Source organism: Penicillium macrosclerotiorum (genome assembly GCF_028827735.1).
Source record: "Penicillium macrosclerotiorum strain IBT 26536 chromosome Unknown utg000002l_segment0_segment0, whole genome shotgun sequence".
NCBI classification, from domain to species: Eukaryota; Fungi; Ascomycota; class Eurotiomycetes; order Eurotiales; family Aspergillaceae; genus Penicillium; species Penicillium macrosclerotiorum.
Genome location: NW_026643082.1, coordinates 4,679,057 through 4,698,534, shown reverse-complemented (window position 1 = coordinate 4,698,534; position 19,478 = coordinate 4,679,057). Strand labels below are relative to the sequence as shown.

The 19,478-nt window shown below is 50.0% G+C and overlaps 7 protein-coding genes across 7 annotated transcripts; 3 read left to right on the top strand and 4 right to left on the bottom strand.

The window, feature by feature from the left end:
- Positions 1–316: 316 nt before the first annotated feature.
- Positions 317–1,698, top strand: N7462_002832 (E1 ubiquitin-activating protein AOS1; the record flags this gene model as incomplete). Its single annotated transcript, XM_057074558.1, has 3 exons — positions 317–468; positions 528–720; positions 790–1,698. The coding sequence occupies 3 exons, from the start codon at positions 317–319 to the stop codon at positions 1,696–1,698; spliced, it is 1,254 nt and encodes a 417-aa protein (XP_056938199.1).
- A 632-nt stretch (positions 1,699–2,330) lies between these two features.
- On the bottom strand, positions 2,331–3,988 carry N7462_002831 (Ytp1 family protein; the record flags this gene model as incomplete). The annotated part of the gene is made up of 4 exons (XM_057074557.1): positions 2,331–2,608; positions 2,661–3,633; positions 3,705–3,782; positions 3,872–3,988. The coding sequence occupies 4 exons, from the start codon at positions 3,986–3,988 to the stop codon at positions 2,331–2,333; spliced, it is 1,446 nt and encodes a 481-aa protein (XP_056938198.1).
- A 397-nt stretch (positions 3,989–4,385) lies between these two features.
- Positions 4,386–4,692, top strand: N7462_002830 (SWI5/SAE3 family protein; the record flags this gene model as incomplete). The annotated part of the gene is made up of 2 exons (XM_057074556.1): positions 4,386–4,459; positions 4,533–4,692. The coding sequence occupies 2 exons, from the start codon at positions 4,386–4,388 to the stop codon at positions 4,690–4,692; spliced, it is 234 nt and encodes a 77-aa protein (XP_056938197.1).
- A 548-nt stretch (positions 4,693–5,240) lies between these two features.
- Positions 5,241–9,372, bottom strand: mdr1 (ABC multidrug transporter Mdr1; the record flags this gene model as incomplete). Its single annotated transcript, XM_057074555.1, has 2 exons — positions 5,241–8,924; positions 9,019–9,372. 2 exons carry the CDS (start codon positions 9,370–9,372, stop codon positions 5,241–5,243), a joined length of 4,038 nt encoding a protein of 1,345 aa, XP_056938196.1.
- A 2,753-nt stretch (positions 9,373–12,125) lies between these two features.
- On the top strand, positions 12,126–12,594 carry N7462_002828 (60S ribosomal protein eL39; the record flags this gene model as incomplete). Its single annotated transcript, XM_057074554.1, has 3 exons — positions 12,126–12,131; positions 12,257–12,357; positions 12,546–12,594. The coding sequence occupies 3 exons, from the start codon at positions 12,126–12,128 to the stop codon at positions 12,592–12,594; spliced, it is 156 nt and encodes a 51-aa protein (XP_056938195.1).
- A 1,415-nt stretch (positions 12,595–14,009) lies between these two features.
- On the bottom strand, positions 14,010–15,236 carry N7462_002827 (uncharacterized protein; the record flags this gene model as incomplete). Its single annotated transcript, XM_057074553.1, has 4 exons — positions 14,010–14,354; positions 14,377–14,517; positions 14,564–14,803; positions 14,886–15,236. The coding sequence occupies 4 exons, from the start codon at positions 15,234–15,236 to the stop codon at positions 14,010–14,012; spliced, it is 1,077 nt and encodes a 358-aa protein (XP_056938194.1).
- Positions 15,237–17,092: 1,856 nt separating this feature from the next.
- On the bottom strand, positions 17,093–17,816 carry skpA (SCF ubiquitin ligase subunit skpA; the record flags this gene model as incomplete). Its single annotated transcript, XM_057074552.1, has 4 exons — positions 17,093–17,266; positions 17,363–17,530; positions 17,610–17,695; positions 17,765–17,816. 4 exons carry the CDS (start codon positions 17,814–17,816, stop codon positions 17,093–17,095), a joined length of 480 nt encoding a protein of 159 aa, XP_056938193.1.
- Positions 17,817–19,478: the final 1,662 nt, after the last annotated feature.

Here is a 19,478-nt window from a genome sequence, read left to right as displayed (position 1 = left end):
GTGTGGATGTACGCTGTACCGGATTACCTGGGCGATCGGAGGGTTTCAAAAACAGAGAGACCAGTCTCACAGTCCAAACACAAGCAGCAATAAACAGGCCCTAGAAAGGGCCAGCCAAAGGAGAAAAAAAAGAAGGCCGAACAGGTATATCGTGCAATGATGATTGTGACCGAGGGGAAGCCCGTCGAGATGCCCAGTAACTATGATTATCGCGCAGCACGTGATGGTGGATTAGATCATATGTTTGTGGGGAGAGCTTCACCCAGTCCAGCTTCCACTTTACTTCTCTCCACCGCCCAACGACACCAACTTCACGATGGCGGAAGCAGGAAACGCCCAAGGGATCAGTGCTGGTAGGTTCCTATCATCGCAAGAAATCAAGGGCCCTGTGCTAACTAGTCATGGTTCAGATGAGATCGCACTTTATGACCGACAGATCCGGCTATGGGGAGTTCAGGCGCAAGAGAAGTGAGCACCTTTCATTTAATCGAAAATCAGCAAGCCAAGCTCTAACTGAAACAATCTAGGATTCGGTCTGCCAATATACTCCTTATTACGGTGAAAGCCCTTGCGAATGAGGTGGCCAAAAACCTTGTCCTCGCTGGCATCGGCTCGCTCACTATCATTGACCATGAGCCGGTCACGGAGGCCGATCTGGATGCGCAATTCTTCTTGGAGGAAGCACACAGGGATGAAAGCATCATTCAACAAGGCAAGAATGTGAGAACAAGAAACCGCCCCAATAAAACAAATCAATCCTCCAGCGGCTAACCCATTGTTCCCGCCCAGCGCGCTGAAATCGCCGGACCTCAGATTCACCGAATGAACCCGCGCGTTAAACTCAACATCGACACATCGGACATTCGGGCCAAGGAACCCGCCTTCTTCGCTCAGTTCGATGTAACAATTGCAACAGAACTCGACTTCGCCACAAACACCACCATCAATGCGGCCTGCCGGATTGCCAACCGACCTTTCTACGCAGCAGGGCTGCACGGGTTCTATGGCTATGTCTTCGCCGACCTCATCAGCCATGACTTCGTCATTGAACGCGCCAAGTCCAACGTGCCCTCGCAACAGCAGGAAACTCTCACTCGAAGCATTGTCAATGTCGCAACCAAGAAAGAAGGCGACAAAACCATCGAGCTTGTCACCAAGCGCGAAACCTACTCCCCGCTACAGCTTGCCAACACTTCGCCGCTCCCCGATGAAATCACGCGGCTCCCCAGACGCCGGAAACAAGTGACTCCGCTGCTCAGCTGCCTGCGCGCTCTATGGGAGTTTGAAAAAATTTCCGCTGGTCGCCGGCCCAGCTTCGCACACCAAGACCTTGAGATCTTCACAAAGCTTGCGAGTGAGAGCCACCAGGAGCTGCAGCTAGATCCTACGACTCTGGATTCATCGTTTCTACGGCAGTTCCTGCAGAACCTAGGATGTGAGCTGAGTCCTGTGGCAGCGTTTCTAGGCGGGGCGTTGGCACAGGATGTGATCAACGTGTTATCTGCGCGTGAGCAGCCGCTGCAGAATATGCTGCTCTTCGACGGCGATAAATCCATCGGGCCTATCTACTCCCTGCACCCGTTCTTCCCACCTGAGATGGATGTGGGTTCTTTGGCGGCTGTTCCGCCAGTGGCTAATCCCATTCCGCTGGCGGATACTACTGCGCCCCCTGCCACTACGCCTGTGACTATTCTGTGAAGTCTGATAGTGCGGATTGATTTTTAAGGAGTGCTGATTGGACATCCGGCGTATTGAGCGTTTAACATTCTGATGGGTTGGGATTGGGATTTTGGGATGTTTTGAGATGACAACTTTCTGATTTGAGATTCATGGCATCATTATCCCTTTTCGATAAACAAGAAAGACATGATATTATGTTTGTGTACGATATCCAGCAAAATACATTCTATGACACTCAAAGTTCAATTACCTACAGTAGAGCATGCGACAAAATCTTAAAAAGGACCAGTCTCAAAAAGTATGTCCAGATTGATAAAATTAGTTACTTATATACGACACGGTGTGGCAACAAAAAACACCGGATTTTCCAGATTAAGCCGAGACTCCGATTCAAAACATGCAAATGGCAAGACGGACATTCTGTATATCGTTCCCAAGGAAGATATACTGCCATGTCCACAATCCACATTAGCACACCAATTCTTTGGAAAATGTGCCAAAAGAGAACTGCAAAAAAAGGTGTCCAATGAAACACCAAAAGAACCAAGGGAAACTTGTCTGAAAGGCTGAAAGGTCTTCCAAAAAGCGCCTTCTGAGGAGGGTCGTCCAACCTTTATAACAAAATCTAAAGGAAACATAGTAGTACGAGATTAATCACGAGAGGTTTTCTTCGTGGCCATCTCTTCGTCGGTCGTCTTTTTAGGACCCATCGAGGACCCGGCTTCCTCCTCGTCTTCGCTAATCAACCCTTGGAGCTCAAAGGCCTCAGCATCAGAGATACGCTGGGCCTCAGAGTTAGAGCGTGCACGTCCATTCATGTAGCTACCGTTGGCATTGGTATACTTAGGGCCGCCTTCTTGGGTATCAGCCGAGTCGTCGGACTCCGGCCAAGCGTGGACCGCGTAGATGTGGAGAAGAACATTCACAACTGAAAATGTTATCAGATAAGTCCAGTTAGTATGAAGGAAATTTTCACGTACAGAGGAAGAGAATAAAGGCAATGCTGTACAATATCAGCACGTATGAGACGTGCGTGATGCCAGCATCGCTCAACAGTTGCATCTGCTCCTCGGTAGCACCCATGAACAGGAAGCCTGAGGCATACAGCAGGAATGGAGGGAGATACTGGAAACTGTTGGGATCAGAGCCGCTCATGCTGATGGCACTCTGGTCACGCAGCACAAAGGAGATCTCAATAATCCGAGTCAGACCAGCAGCCATCAGAGTATAACCAAAGATGGAGTGGATCATAGTACTGATCATGAGAGTCTGCGCGTGGGCAGACATGGCATAACCAGTTATCAAAATAACAATAGCAGGAATCAGGTTCCGCTTAGGGCGGCCGTTGCGGTTACGGCTGAGCCACATACCGAGAAGGCCAGCGCACCACCAGACAATGCCCATTGTGGTATGCTGGAGATCATTGTGGACCCAAGGTCCACCCCAGCGATGCTCGGTGAAAGTGTTCACACAGCCCCATGCAGCGATGATCAGAGAATCGAAGAACTCCTGGCTGCGGCCAGTGCGGCGCAGCCAGTACTGGCCGACTAGCAAGAGAATTGTGAGACAGATACCGTAGCCAATGAATGCGCTCCCCATAATGAAGTGAGCTAGACACTGTCCAAGGTGGTCACCCTGGCAGAAGCCCAGGGCTGCAATCCCACCAAACAGCATCTGAGCCCAGCTGATGACAGGCATGATCTTGCCGACAATCCCATGGGCCAAGACAAAGATCCATCGAATGCGAGCCTGACCAGCCTTCTCCAAATGAAGTTTCAAATAGAATCCTAGCACGACCTGAACCACCAGCAGCAACATCAGCCAGTTTGCGAATGAGGCGTGGAGGTTCTTGCCAAACTGGCGGCCCTTGTGGGCGTGGCCGAGGAAGTAGGCGAGAACGGCAATAACAGTTCCGACAATTTGGACTGGTACATGCCAGCGGGAGCGGACGATCTAAAAAAATGATTGATAGGTGTAAGCCAACGTCGCAACGAGTATGTAATATAATCTACTAGACCACGTACACCAAGAACCATGCCCAACGGAAAAATGATTCCAAAAGCGAAGCCCATCAAAATCATGTGTGTCCAAAGAGTGGAATCCTAAGCCAAAGACAGACTCCGTTAGTAAAGAAGGTCATCTAGTAAACAAAACCGGGATGCGACCCAAGACAGGCGCGGGCAGCACATACTATGGGGTCCTCGGAGACCGCGGAGCCCTCGGGAACAGCTTCATGGCCACCGTGAGCGAGCGCCAAACCAGCGAACAGTGTCAGGGTCCACAGGGACCCTTGTCGCAGGAGCTGCATGATGGAGTTGTGGGAGGAGAGAAAGAGAAGGTGGGATGTTGAAGGGTTGAAGCCCCTTCGCGGTTCCTGAAGTTCCGGATGCCTGATTGCGACGCCGATTATTCAGCGGGAGGTGATTGGAGGCGCCGGATCGAAGTGCAAGCGCCGCAGACGGTTAAGACCCACTTGGTCTGACAGGCGAAGTACAAGCACTCAAGCAACGCAGCAAGCAGCAAAGCAGCGAAGCAGCCACTATTACAGAGGGTTTAGGCCGATACTCAAGCAATCACTGAGCCGCCGGCATTCTGTTTGACTAACATGAATGAGCAAGCAAGAGCTCAGCAGTTGGTCGGGACCCCCAATTCCCTCGCTGGAAGGAATCACCACGTCTCACCAATTAGGTTAGGCCACCCTGCGCATGTCGATTGCCAGCCTCGAGACCCAGAAAGCGCAACTAGAAGCAGAGATAGAAGAATGCCGAGTCAAACTCAGGTATGAGGCCGATAGATCGGGGTATCACTTATTGTGCGGTTTTTCAGTACGTGTGATCTAATCCGGAGCACAGCCACGACCCCTCGAAAACAGTAAAACGGCACATCCACCTACTACACGAGTATAATGAGGTCAAAGATGTGGCACAGGGCCTGATGGGTTTGATTGCAGAGGCTCAAGGCGTACAGTGCGCCGACGTACAACGGGAATACGGCGTTCGAGAACAGGATTAAATCCAGGGAAGAATTCGGTGTGTGGGCGTGGCGTTGTGGAAGCCTGCCAATTAGGTCTAGGTATTCTCTTGTTTATTTTATACTATTATTCAATAGTCATAGTCAAATGTGAAGCGAATCTATTCTTCAATTATTCCCCAATAGGACTAATTTGCACAAAAACGTTCAGAATCGAGAATAACAACGTAAAAGACATTTTCTTTTTCTCTATTTCGACTATGTTTGACCGAGGGAGAGAGATAGGAGGACAGTAACTCGGTGATTTCAATCCACCTCACTTGCAGAATCTATATAACATGAAGCTAGAGAAATATAGATGCAAAAAAAAATGGAAGAGAGAAGAGAAAAGCTAATGGATACATTGAAAGGAGATGGGATGAGATAGGAGGTGAAAATAGAGGGTTGTAAGACATTATAGAGTATTGAAGAGCAAAAGGGATTAGAGCCTCGGTGGGTATGTATGAAGGGCGATAGATGGGGATTATAAAGAGGGTATCGATGGGAGTGTGAGGAAGATGGGAGAATGAAACGAGGCCCAAGGTACATGTTTAGTGAGTCTTTCCCAGACTCTGCAGGTTGACCAGCTCGTAATAGCGGCCCTTGTTGTGCAGCAGCTCGGCATGGGTACCGCTCTCCACAATCTTGCCCTGGTCGAAAACGTAGATGATGTCAGCCTTCTGGATGGTGCTGAGACGGTGAGCAACGGCGATAGTCGTGCGACCCCTCGCCGCAGCATCCAGGGCGGCCTGGACAACCTTCTCGGATTCTGAGTCCAAGGCGGAGGTGGCCTCGTCCAAGAGCAGGATCTTCGGGTTACGCAGCAGGGCGCGAGCAATAGCAACACGCTGCTTCTGACCACCCGAGAGCATGCCGCCCTTGCTGCCAACAACAGTATTGAAGCCGTCGGGGAGCGACATGATAAAGTCATAAATGTTGGCGTCTTTGCAGGCCTTGACCAGCGCTTCTTCGGGTACATCGTCCTCTACGATACCCAGCAGGATGTTATCCTTGATCGTACCCTGGTACAGAGTGGGCTCCTGGCTGACCAGAGCCAGGTGGCTGCGGTATGAGTTGACATTCAGATCGGCAATGTTTTTGCCATCGACATAGACGCCACCCGACAGGGCGTCGTAGAATCGTTCCAGGAGAGCAATGGTGGTACTCTTGCCACAACCACTTGGGCCGACCAAGGCGATGTACTGGCCAGGCTTGACACTGAGGTTCAGGCCGCGGAGGACGGGCTGCTCAGGACGGGTCGGGTAGCGGAAGTGCACGTCTCGGAACTCAATGACGCCATCAACATTTTCAATCTGCTCGCCCTCCTGAGACCAGGTATCGATGGTCGGGCGGCGGTCGAACAGCATGCGGAACTCAGAAGCAGCGTTCTTAGCCTTGCCCATGTCAGGGGAAAAGGAGAAGACAGTGCCGGCGGACTGAGCACCAAACAAGATTTCGCTGAAGCAGACGAAGAACCGGAAGGTGTCATACTCGAAGTGGCCCAGGAGGGTACCGCCGTACCAGAAGCCAAGAGCGACACAAAAGAAGACCAGGGCCTGAGAAGCAGCATAGAGCGAGGAAGACTTAATAACCGAGATCAGGCTCGTCCGTGCCTGATCTTCGAGCTGGCTGTGATACGCATCCCAGACATCCGATTCACGGGTAAGGGAAGCAACCGTGCGGATAGCAGAGGTAGCCTCACAGGCATAGCTGGCCGATCCTTCGTAAGCTGCTTTAGACCGTCGCTGGAATGCGGCAAGCATATAGAAGCGGTAGAAACCACAGGCAAGCAGGACAGGAACCACACTGATGCAAACCAGAGCCAACTTCCAGCCAAAAGACAGGGAAATCACAATGGCGGCAATCAAAGTAGTTGAGGTCATTAGGATCGTTCCGAGAGTCTGGCCGCTGACGCCCGACAGGTGCTTGGTTTCTGTTGACAGAAATGAGGTTAAAGCTCCTGTGCTGTTCTCCTCCTTATCAAAGAAGTTGATATCCTGACGGAGCATGATCCGGAAGGCCTTGCTGCGAGCCTTGCAGATAAGACGTTCCGAACAGAACGCGAAGGCGACTCCGTGGGAGGAAAACGTAATGAACTGGACGATACCAACGACCAGAAACATTAGGGACCAGAAATTAGCATCAGAGCGAAGTTTGTCGTACTGAGACTTTGGCAGAGACAGGGCGCTGATCGCTTTGGCATACAGGAAAGCCTGGGTGGGCTGGCCACCACCAGCAAGAATTGAAAATAGAAGGCCGACGACCATGGCCTTCCATTCTTCCCGGTTAAAAGAAGCGATGAACTTGATCAAGGTCCAAAGAGAATACTTTTGCCTCGCCTCGGGTCCCTTCTTGGAAAGGATGACACTAGACACCGACTTGCGAGTATCAGCCCGGCGAATGTCCTCGGGGAACAAGTTCCCAGCCGCAGCCTTTTCGTCTCCCTTGAGGCTCGTTGTGCCACTAGCAACGGATTTGACCCTAGAGACATGCTCCTTTTCCAAAGCCTCGTCAGAATCATCTTCCAACTCCTCCTCGGCGAGAGCGTCAGCTTCCTTTTCCTCATTGATACGTTGGGCCTCCACGAGTTTCGAATAAGCACCCTCAGATTCGATCAAGTCATCATGAGTACCCTGCTCAACAATCTGACCGTTGACAAAGACCACAATGTTGTGCGCGGTCTTGATGGTAGACAGTCGATGAGCGATGACGATAGTTGTACGCCCCTCAGCAGCACGATCAAGCGCAGCCTGGACGACGCCTTCGGATTTGGTGTCCAGGGCCGAGGTAGCTTCATCCAGGAGTAAAATCTTAGGATCAGAGACCACGGCACGGGCAATCGCAATTCGCTGTTTCTGTCCACCGGAAAGCAAAAATCCACGCTGGCCGACATTGGTCTCATATCCCTCAGGCAAGGCCGTGATAAACTCGTGGGCATTCGCCATCTTGGCGGCGTTCTCAATCAGCTCGCGAATGCGCTCCTCAGGCTCATTTTCGAGGGGAGTTCCAATCAGACCATGGCGGATGTTCTTGTAGATAGTGGTACCGAATAAAACAGGCTCCTGCTGGACGAGAGAGATCTGCTGGCGCAGCCAGCGCAGGTTTAGGGTTTGAATGTCATGACCGTCCAAGAATACCGTACCGCCAACGGGCAGGTAGAAGCGCTCAACCAGACCCACCACGGTACTCTTGCCTGATCCCGAAGGGCCGACAAGCGCAGTGGTTTTGCCAGCGGGGATCGACAGGCTAACGTCTTGCATAACCGTCACCTCCGGACGCGAGGGGTAGATATGCTTCACATTGCGGAACTCAATGTGACCATCAATGTGCTCCAGGATCAGGCCTTCGTCCGACGTGGGATCCACCGGGGAGGTACGGTCGATCGTCGCGAAAATCTTGGCTGCAGCCGCCACGGCGTTGGTGAAGGCCTGGCCGTTGGGGCTGACATTGCCCAAGCTGAAGGAACCAATTAAAATTGCCATCAGAATGGTCAAGACCTGGCCTACGTTGACCTTGCCCTCCACCAAGTACCGCGATCCCATCCAGAAGCCGAGACCGTAGTTCAGGAACATGATACCGAACATGGCACCGACCATCACGCCCAGTGCCATTTGCAGCCGCGTGCCCCATCGTTCAGCCTCCCGCAGGTGGACTTCATACTGCTTGGCCAGCTTGTCCTGGGTGCCGAACGCGGTTGCATTGCGAATCGAACTAATGACTTCTTCGGCCACGGTGCCCCCCGCGCCATAGCTTTCCAACGACAATTTACTAAATTTGATGATGAACCGAGACCCACCACCCATGATCACGACAAGTGCGACAATGGTCGAGGTACAGATACCAGCGAGGCGGGCATACTTGATGTAGGCCACCACGAATGCGGTGACGAAGGTCGCGAGGGCTGTCAAGGTCAATCCGACCTTTTCCGAGACCCCGTCTTGGATGAGATTGGTGTCGGCCGTGATACGAGTGGTAACCTCACCGGCACCCAGCTTGTCAAAGTAGGCGATGTTCTGGCGCATAATGGCCTCCAGGTAGTGCTCTCGGATCTTCTGCGTCACATGTTCACCGGTATAGATGAATCCAATGGTGCTCACGTACACGGTGACAAATTCCGCAATACCGAGGTAGACGAAGTATAACACATTCTTGGTCAGTTCATGATAAAAAGCATCAAAGGAGATCTCCCTCAACGACCTCTGCTGAAAGGCGGTGGTCAAGGAGCCAAACAGAATCTATCGCGCATACATGGAGGAGTTAGTTCCGGCAATGTGGTCGAAGAAGCAAAGGGGAGGTTCACGTCCGTGACCTGGGACGCTGAACACTGACCGTGAACAAGGGCAGGGCCGCACCGGCGACAATCGAACAGATGGCGCTCACCACGAGGATGAGGATATCCGTGTGCGACGCATAACGATAGAGGCCGAAAAATGAGATCTTGACATCCGGGGCATCCAGCTGTCTCTTGAGGATCTCCTTCTCATGCTCGGGGAGATGGGCGAAGATAGCATCGTCATTCAAGTCCAGCACGGTCTTGCTGCCATTTTCCTTGGCTGTTGCGGAGGAGGTTGAGCCGGAGTCGTAGTTCTTCTCGGTCTTGTCAGTCGACGATGGCTGATCGGCGGTGATGACCTCATCCACGACTTTTTCCACCGCCGTTGCGCCCTCCTCGGGCTGCTGCATCGTGGCGGAATCCGGAGAGCGTCTCGGGGATTGGTTTGGTAAATGCGCAAACGTCGCAAAAGAGAGCAGTCGCGATGGCCCACTTTTTTTTTATTTCTGGCCGGTGGACCGTCGTTCTACTCCATGCAGGATTCTTGAACTCTGGACCAAGGGCTCAGATGGGCAAGACGCGGGATCGGTCGATCGCAAAATTACGGCGACCAGCGAGTGGACAGAGAACAAAAGCAACGGGGAGAATCCGGGGTCTCGTGGCGAATGGATTTAAAAAGGCCGATTTGGCACCAATTTAGGATGTCACAATCGGATCAGGAAACAGAATGCGGGCCCGGTCGCGGAAGCCTAAAAAAAGAGGAGTGAGATTGCGCGTGAAGATCCACGCGGGATTATTTGCACAGAAGTCGCTGAGGAGGAAGAAAATAGGAGGAAGCGGAGTCAAGTCGTTCGTCGGTGCAAAAGAAAGTCGAGTTCAAGGTGTCGAGCAAAAGAGAAGCCAGCCCAGCTCAGGCTCTCGGATCGCGGGATGATTCATATACTCCGGGCAGAACTAGGGATCGTAGAGCATCTGCCTGTTTCGAACAAATCAGAATAATACAATTATTCCTAGACAAGCCATGGATCGTTGGTCCGAGAAAAAAAACGAGCACCGAACCCGAGACCAAGTGGGCCGGAGACTCCAGATTCCGGCCGGTTTATGGAGTGTTTATGCAGCGGCCTGGCCACGGACCCAAGTCATGATCGGAGTATATGGACCAGGCAGTACGGAGTACGGAGTACTGCGAACTATAAAAGATACCTGCCAGACTACGACATGCGGTCCTATACACGATGTACTCCCCTGATCGTGACATTCTTCGTAGGCTGGACGTTTGCGCTGTCCATGATACTCTCTGTACCTCATCTGAGCTCCAACTGCTATCCCCCAGATCTGAAGCATTCCTCGCAGAGGTGGGGAAAAAGTACATGCAGAGAAACTCCGAGTCTTCGTCCGTTTTCCCTTGATCGGCCCTCGAACCAAGAAGGCCTGTGGAACGGGATACACAATCTTCTGATACACAAGGACTGATACTCCAACAACAGGGCGAGCCGCCCAGCTCTTCGCGCGCGACGAGTCGCGCGAGCAGACTCTCCAGGACAGTGGCCGTCCCTTACCACCGTGTACCACGCCGGAGAAAAGTCCCGGATGATACCGTGCATCGAAGGTAGGTGGATATCTTTATACTCTGTAACCCCCCGCGGGAGGTCCAGAACAATCCGTGACCGAGCTATGAGCTATGAGTGATGCGCGATGAGCTTCAACTATGATTCCCCAGTAGCATAGTTGTCCATCGGCCGATCTACGAGAACCTCGCTTCTCCCTCTATAATGTAGTACTATGCCGTTTTATGTGGTACTATGTAATACTTGACTTGGACCCCTCCCGCTCCTTCCCTTATCATCCCCCTGATACATAAGAATAGTGCATGGGGCTCCAGGGTCGGCTGGATGCGACGCTGCGGCATGGATTAGGCGAGTCTGGCGGGCGCGACAGCCGAATACGAGGGCCCGTGAGCCAGACTCTTGACTCATTTTCACCAAATTGACGCGGCCTATGGATCATGGACGCAATAGCGCTGGGTGATGCCTAATTTATTGCTCCTCCCCATCTTCTGCGCCATCTCCCAGCGCACTCTAAAATCCGGTTCCCGTGCAGGACGCTTGGATCCCACGGAACATGGACACCCTGACGCGGATCCACCAGTCAGAAGCTCTGAAATCACGATCGGAAAAAAGGGTAGGGCTTGCAAAGCACGCTCAACCAAGCGCTTCGCCCGTGGGTTTCGTCCGTAAATACTCCGTATTTCGTATTTTGCACTACAAGTTTGGCCCGGTGGTCGGGGATTGCTGGTCTCCGAACACCGATCGACTCTAACATGGCCACAGCGTTTTCAACCACGTTAGGTCGCATTGAAGGATGGTGTATCTCGCTTCCCCCTTTAGGCAATCGCTGCGTGGCAGTTGGATATTCCTGATCGATAATGGAATGCTCTTGATTAGTTTCCATACCCCCTAGTGTTGCTCTACTGTTACTAGCACTGTAGATTGCTGGACGGCGTATGGTTCTTTGATGATATGCCATGCGACACTACGGAAAAAAAAAAAAAAAATAAAAGTAAAATCCAACAGACTAGTCTGTTTCAGATAATGTGATGGATCTGGATCAACGTATTACCCAGACAGGTATTCCAAGTGATATGCAGCAATATACTATCTACCACGCAAGACCCCGTCCGGCATGTACACGACGGAAATAGGTTGGACTGTGAGAAAGGATCAGGATCCCTCAGAACCCATCCTTCGTGGCCGTACTCGCATCATCATGCGGGGGAAAATCCCTGATCAAGTGCCTGTCGAACATCAAATCCAACACTATTATTTTTACGAAACACCAGACAGGGGTTGGACAAGTCCAACACAAATAGAATGTGAGAAAGGATTCTTGGGGGCGGCGGGGACTGCATTCGGAAGAAAGACGCGCTGAGCCCCGAACAAAGCGACTGGGCGCGTAGGGGGCCTGACAGCCTAGGCGCCTTGTGGCCTGGTAATCGGGGTGTCTGTTTAGAGCCTCAGGCCGGAAAATGCCGTGCCCCATCCCGGCACATCACCTGACCCTACCGAAGCGAAGCCAAGCCCTGCCCGCACACAAACCATCCGCCTCCCGAAGGTCGACAACTTCTCTTATCCAACCAGCTCGCTGTCGCGTTCAAGCCTTCAAGATGCCGGTCAGTACTCCATCCCTCTGTCGCTCTTGAAGATATCCCCGTTGCTCTCTGGATCGACCATCAAGAACCGTTTCCTCCGTTCGGAATTTTTCCTGCGCGGCGACTAACACCTTTCGTCGAAACAGAGCCACAAGACTTTCCGCACCAAGCAGAAGCTTGCCAAAGCTCAGCGCCAGAACCGTCCTATCCCCCAGTGGATTCGCCTGCGCACTGGCAACACCATCAGGTAAATCAGCGCCCTTGGAAATACCCAGCGAAGAGTTCAAATATCGAAAGACGTCTGTGGTCGAGGCGGTCGGATATCTTTGGGAAAAAAATTCGATTACAACGGAACCGAAAACCCACGAGAACCATGACGACACAAAATAACGCGGACGGAACATTCATCGCTAACTTGTCTTTCTCCACGAACAGATACAACGCTAAGCGGCGACACTGGCGCAAGACCCGTCTGGGCATCTAAATTCGGCTCGGACTATTCCCACCCGGCCCTTCCACGCTCTTCGATATCTCGTTCCCACGATGTTGTGTATTTCGATATCCTACCGATATTAACGACGTGATGCTCGCCCTGTCATGAAGTCCACCATCTTAGTCCACCCAACTTGGTCGCGCTAGTTTAAATTTAATGGAAACTACTTCCAAGCCGTGCAACTGTCTCTTGTGATCTCGAACATGACAATCGGATGAACCCAATACCCTATTCGTGTTCGATTCTTTTCTCGTCCTTTTCACTCTGTTTTCCCTCATGGAAATGACGACCAGTTCGAGCCGAGCTTTGACGACAGTTTACTGGCCCTCAAAATACCCTTCATGATGAAAATATATGCAGGCATGGTGTGATTTCTGGGCGGATGGCCTCGCGTGTCCTTCGCTGGTGTCCTGAGATTTTCGTCTGGCGAGGAAGTTCTCTTTTTTACAAAAATCTGATGGAATTCGAATTGATGTCCCTTGTTGTCTTGCACTGCCACCCTCACCTCAGCCCTGCACGGAGTATTCGATGACTCTCCAAGCCATGTAGACATGTAGAAGGCGATCTCTGGTTGAGCCTAATCTGGACCTTGATATTTACTCTTTCCGGCTTCACGTACGAGCCACATGCTCCATGGCGAGCCATTATAATATAGAAAGAGGGGCAGCCTGATAATGTATCTTGCCAGCGTACACTACACCATCCTCTTAGTGGAGATCAGCAGTGGAGAATAGTCAATCTCCCATCCTCGATATCACTCAACTCACTGTCGATCCGATGGCATGCTCCCTTCATTGTTTTTAGCCGAGTCTGCGCTTGACAAGGCTGTTACTGCCGTCGCCACCTAGCTCCTGGAGGTCTACATCGATATTGTCAAAGACGTTCTCCAGCGCTCCTCACCTTGACAAACAATCAGAATGGATCCGCTGTAATTATTTCTCGATCATCCCTCGTCACTCTCTCTATAGGCCTGCCGTTATATATCGTTTGTTCATCAATAGACTTTCTCGTATCTCTCATCACTTGAAGTTTCGTTTCTGAGGTCCATAGTTGTAGGGGTTTTCAAACCCACCCATTTGGTGTCCCTCTCTTTCCACGGATATATATTTGCGAGATGTCTCCAATACTTGCCAATGCTGACCATGTAACTCATCAGACCTTCGGCATCCCTTTCCTGGGCCACAATACTTGCAGTTGTGACTCAATTAATGGCTCAAAGCCACTAGATGATTAATCACCTTGCGCGCTTTCATTTCAAAAAACTGCAATGATAAAAATGTAGGTATAAGTATACTGAAACTTCATAACATGAATCAATGTTGATTTCTCGTTCATTTCTCTGCTAATTAATGGGTATGGCACACCAAAAGATTTCATCATGTGTCCATCGACATAGGCTAGGTATTTCAAGGTCCCTGCCACCCTGTCCGTTCGATCCACTCGCGGAAAGAACTTGCGCAAACACCAAGGTCCACCAAAGAAAGGTCTTCCTCCGGATCAACGGTACCAAAGCAGATCTTGTCCTCTGGTGCAATATTGATCCACTCCATCATTTGTTCGATATCTTCACGGTAACCCGCACCAGCGCTTGACGATACACGTTCTCCCCACTCCTTGATCGTTGAAGGCTGCGCAACGGCTCGTCGAGAGGTTGCAGCCTCAAATGTTTCTATCATCTCTCGAGTGGAGATTTGAGGGCCGACAACCGGATACACCTTCGCAACCGTTTTGTCTGGCCCTTGACAAAATATCTCTGGTATATAAAAGGTTAACAAGCCGATTGAAGCATTCTAACAAGGGACTACTACCTGCAACAAATATTCCAATGTCGTAAGATGGATCCACCCATCCAGTCCTTTTCTCCTTGGAAAGAGGACTCACAAAATGCAGTATTCCATCTTCATCCTTTGTCAGCTTCCTGGCTCAGAATCTACCAAACTTAAAACACACCTTTCTGCACACAATACTGGGGCCAATTTAAGTTCGAGTAAAACAACCCTAGGATAGTCAATTTTGAATTTCGAAGGCTCCCAGATCGAGATGACATACCAGGATGTACAAATGTAGCAGGAAGCTCTTTTTGGGCCATTTCTTCGATATCATGCTTCTGGTCGAAATGCAGAACTTTAGAAAATCTTCCATTGCTAGCATTACTTATACTCGGCAGGCTGCTCATGACGAAGTGCTTGATTTGACAGATCTACTTTCATATGACAAGTTTCTCGTAAGTAATGAAAGCCTTAATATCCATGAATATGATAGAAGGTTGTTAGAGTTTTTACCTTTGCGGCATTTATTATATTCTGCCCGGCGATCAACTCATGTTTCATGTCGGCCTCGTCTTGAATGATTTGACCCGACAACCTCGTATTGGTGACAGCAAACACTCCATATACACCTTCAAATGCCTGCAATAAAGAATTGAAGTCATAGGCGTTTGCAGATTTCAAACTGAGTCGGGTATCTCCATGATGTCGATCAAGGAGACTACGCGAGGCTTCAGAGTTGAGGTCGCGTGTCAATGCAATGACAGAAAAGTTTGCTTGGGTCGTCTTCAGCAGTGCAGCCACGACACCACGACCTTGGGTTCCAGTGGCCCCTAGAACGGCGATTGTGACGTTCACCGGTGTCATCTGGAACTTGCTTGTTAGAGTCACTGATCGTACACAGAGTTGCGCAAATAGAGTTTGATGGACGAGTGCGTATCATGAACCAAATGTCGTCAAGAAAAGAGTAAAGATGAATCAAGAGACGCTTCACCATCTATCCGTATTTCCGATTACATAGCCCCTTGCCTCTTTCTTGCCGGGCCAGCGTACTGACGTCAGAATTCAGGGTGACTCCATAATTTATTTCTCCGTATTGCCGAGCGTCCACTTCCTCCTCTCGTTTGAAAAGCAAAGCGGGTGGGGATTCGGAATTCCTGATTAAAACGACATAACAGATAAGCTTCAAATACGAAACCCTGTTTTCCAAGAAGGTCAAGATTAAATGAACGATACGCCATTTATATAATTTTAAGTCTCAATTTATTGATGCAGATTCGTGAGATGTTATATGCTGTACCGTAACTTGTGGGTTGGTCGTGTCACTGACATCCCCCGTCATCTCTTTTCACAATCATTGATGTTGCAGTAAAGCCTAGAGATGCGGAATTTATCACTTCGTACATATTCTTGTCGGTGAAGTGAAATGATATATAGATCTAGTGGGAGTCTTGCTAAGCTTAGGAACTACTGAGTTGCTCTGGATTGAGCTCTTGAAATAGTATTGAAAAAATTCCGGACACATAGTTCGCTCTAGGCATCGGAAAATTAGTGACATAGAATCGCCTCGACAAGAGACAAGATAATCACCTGATAATACGTATATTTAGACTTCACGCTCTGTTCACTATGTTTTTCATACCATAGTAGGTCTGTCATTTCCCCTTGAATCAAATCTATCGGGAGGAATGATAGAGAAAACATTCTCTCCGCCAAGCTGTTATTTGGGGGAAAATCAGTGAATAGGCGAGTTAGCATATCGCGTTTTATTGAGCCCGCTTATTAATTCTCTTTGGTCCAAGTAAGCAGAGAGGGATGCTCCGGCCAGGCTCAGTGATGTAGAGTTTATCGGTTTGAGTCCGGAATGCTCGCTGACGACTCGGAACTTAGACTGCTCAGGGCCGAGCTTCATTCTACTTAACAATCAAGAAGCGGTGAAAGGTGAGCGCAAGAACAGAAATGGAAAGCCAAGAGTTGGCAAACATCATTCTGTGTCTTTGTATGCAGGTGGCACCGAAGCTGTCGATTGTTTGCTCGCTTGTCCTTATTGACGCAACTAAAGCACGACTACTGCAGTTTGCACCGGAGACCGAAAAAATTCCCCTCCCCTCCTTGTGTAGACCACAAAGAGAGATCGACCAGTGGGATTCTAGTTGTAGAACGTTTCAACCCTATCGCCAAAGGCTCACTCTTTTTTTTGAAAAATAAGTAAGACCGAATGCGTAGAAACCGGATCTATTCTTGGAGCAAAGGGATGATAAATCTAAGCAAACACTAATAGATAGATTTATTGTGCCTAAAACCCAGTCCCTCGAAGGGACGAGGAAAGCGATTCCCGAGGAATAAAGCACAGAAAAGGGGCAAAGAACCACAAAGAGCAAACGAGAGTCGCTCGACCGAACGCCGTCATAGCAATGGGAAAGGGGTTGACAAGTGATAGAGAAGCAGTCACCATGACTAGGCATCAAAGCGTTACGCATGAGCCAAGCGGTGGAAATGCTGTGGCTCATAGTAACCAGAGGAAGGAATCAATTCACAAGGGGTTGATCTACCAGGCGTCATGGTGTATTTTCAAAAGCATCAAAATATGATGTGGCGTGGCGCATAGTTGGAATATGGAAGAACGTTGGGAGATATGTCAATTGCGATACTTTCAGCGGCTGTGGCGAGGAAACCCGTCAGTCAAGTGTAATCGATGTTATAGCTCAAATACATTCAGTGACTTACTCCTCAGCCCACTCGTTTTCCCGACGAATCTGGTCTTCCTCCTCGGGGGTAAAGTCGTTCTGGATATTGAAGGTCTTGCGGATCTCCTCCGGGGACTTGCCCTTGATCATGTTGGCAACAGTCTTGCAGCCGACATCGAGCAGAGCCTTGATGTCGAGGTAGTTGGCAGCCTAGAAGGATGAATAGTTAGACTCATCACATGACTGCTGCAGAGACATCACGGGAGCCCTAGTGAAGTTGCGGGCTACGGGCGACCGAGAACTTACCAGGATGATCTCGAACAGCATCTCCTGGTCAACCTGCATGAACTTCTGGTCCCACTCGTCGATATCGGTGGTCTTGCGGCGGTTGTCATCTTCATCACCAGTGGTGGGAGGGTCGTTCTTGTGGTGCTCGCACCACTCGATAACTTTCTTGAGAACAGCCTCGTTCACCTAAAGGAAGACGTCCATGTGAGCAGGTTGCATGCATTATTTTGGCCAGCCCTCGAAGAAGTGGGGTAAGGGAACGAACGTTGGGGATGGGAATAGCCTCGCCTGAGTCGCCCAAGTCTTCCAACATGTTCTTGATTAGGACGGATCGTTCCGCGACAGTGCGCTCTGTGCTGTGATTAGATCGCGGGGCTCGAGAAAACAAGTCAGGCGGGGGCAGATTGAACCCCTACGTACCAACGGAAACGTCAACGCCATCGGAGGAGGTGAGAGTAATCTGGTTCGACATTTTTGAAAGCTTGCTGGGGGAATAATCGAGAAGCAAAATAGTATGTCTGTGAAGGAGCAACAGGAGGAGTTAACAAGTTGCCCAGGGAGAGGGGCCAAACCAAGCGCACGCGGGCGGGGGCGGAAAAAAGAGGCAAGAAAACGCAAGCTGATTGCCAGAGGGGGAGTTCAGGGTCCACAGAGATTCATAACGTTGCAAGGGGTAGAAAGCTATACATACCGATCGAAAGTGCAGTGAGGGTGGAAGCTCGAGTGGAAGAAAACGAACTGAAAGTGGCTTAAGAAGGAGAGGTGAGGTCGGGGTTTCGTCAGTTAGTCAGGCAGTTAGTCACTTGGCGCGAGGCTCTGCGGGGCTGGGCTTTGGAGCCTAGTCGGCTTGTCTACTTTGAGCACTCCAGGCGCTTAAGACTCGAAAGACCTCCCTTTAACGAGTCTTTTAGAGACTTCAAAACACCCAGCTCGATTTAACATCTTTGTTCTTCCGTCGCACCGCCTTTTTTTGGTTTCTCTCTTCGACCTTCAACAACGAAAGGAACCTGGGCGTCCCAACACAGACTGTAACTGTTTAGATGCACTTGATACTGTGAGTGCAAGTCAGAAAAGCGATTCTCAACCAGGCAGCTGACCAAGGGCCTGATTTGGATCACAATTCTCTGGGCTTCGAGCTCCGGTTGGACTATAAGACCTTCCAACAAGGATATCTCCCCAAGATTCAATGCTCGAAGCGAACGACTCCCATATACTCACTCTAGGGCCCTGATCCTAAGGCACGTGAAAAGGGCGAGATCGGCATGGATTTTCTAGGTCATAGGTGCATTCACCAAATTCAGACGTTGTGAATAATTCAAGAAATTAGCCGCAGCGATCAGGGGTACTCAGTATAGTATTGGATAGAAGTAGCGAAAGATGAAATCAACCAATACCTTCGTAGGCCCGTCAGTCTCTATCTACATATATAATCGAATCATATAGTGACTCGAGAGCCGGTCGAGGGATCTGATGTCTAGCACAGAAGCAATTTGGTCAGTCCTACATGTCTTGATCTTCTCCACTCGCTTAAATTGGCTAATTTTCTCCAAACCATTGCGTATGGGAAGACATTTCTTTTCGGCTACTCTAGGGGTGCTCACTAAGAAATGGAATTATGCCAAAAGATAGCAAAAGAAATGTTTGAATGATGTGATCGTAATGTATAGAATGGTCAATCTGGAAGAGCGGGTCTCTATCCAAGGATGCTTCAGCAAGGCTTAGTCTTCGGGAACTACGATCTTGAAAATCATCAAAAATAAAAAGTACAGTCTCTATGAAGTGTCATAGGCTCCCTGGTGTTTCTGAGGAGTCTAAGGCTCTTGTTCTGAGGTAGTATGCTGCTGCCCTACTGTGTTTGTATGCTTCCTCATAGGGAGAGTGATTATCAGGATCAGACATGTTATTCGATTCCGTATTTATGATATTTTATAGCACTTGAGAGCCACTTCCATTTTCTCTCTATCTCTGCTCCTTCTCCTTTTCTATTCCTTGGGGTTTGTGAACCTTATAGTTCCTAATCAGGGATAGTGAAGGGTTATGGGCGAGAGCCAAGCACCGCGACCCCGTCGACGATCCTTATTGGCCCGGGCTGCGTCCCATTCCGGCAAACCAATAATCGGAGACCCTTTTGACC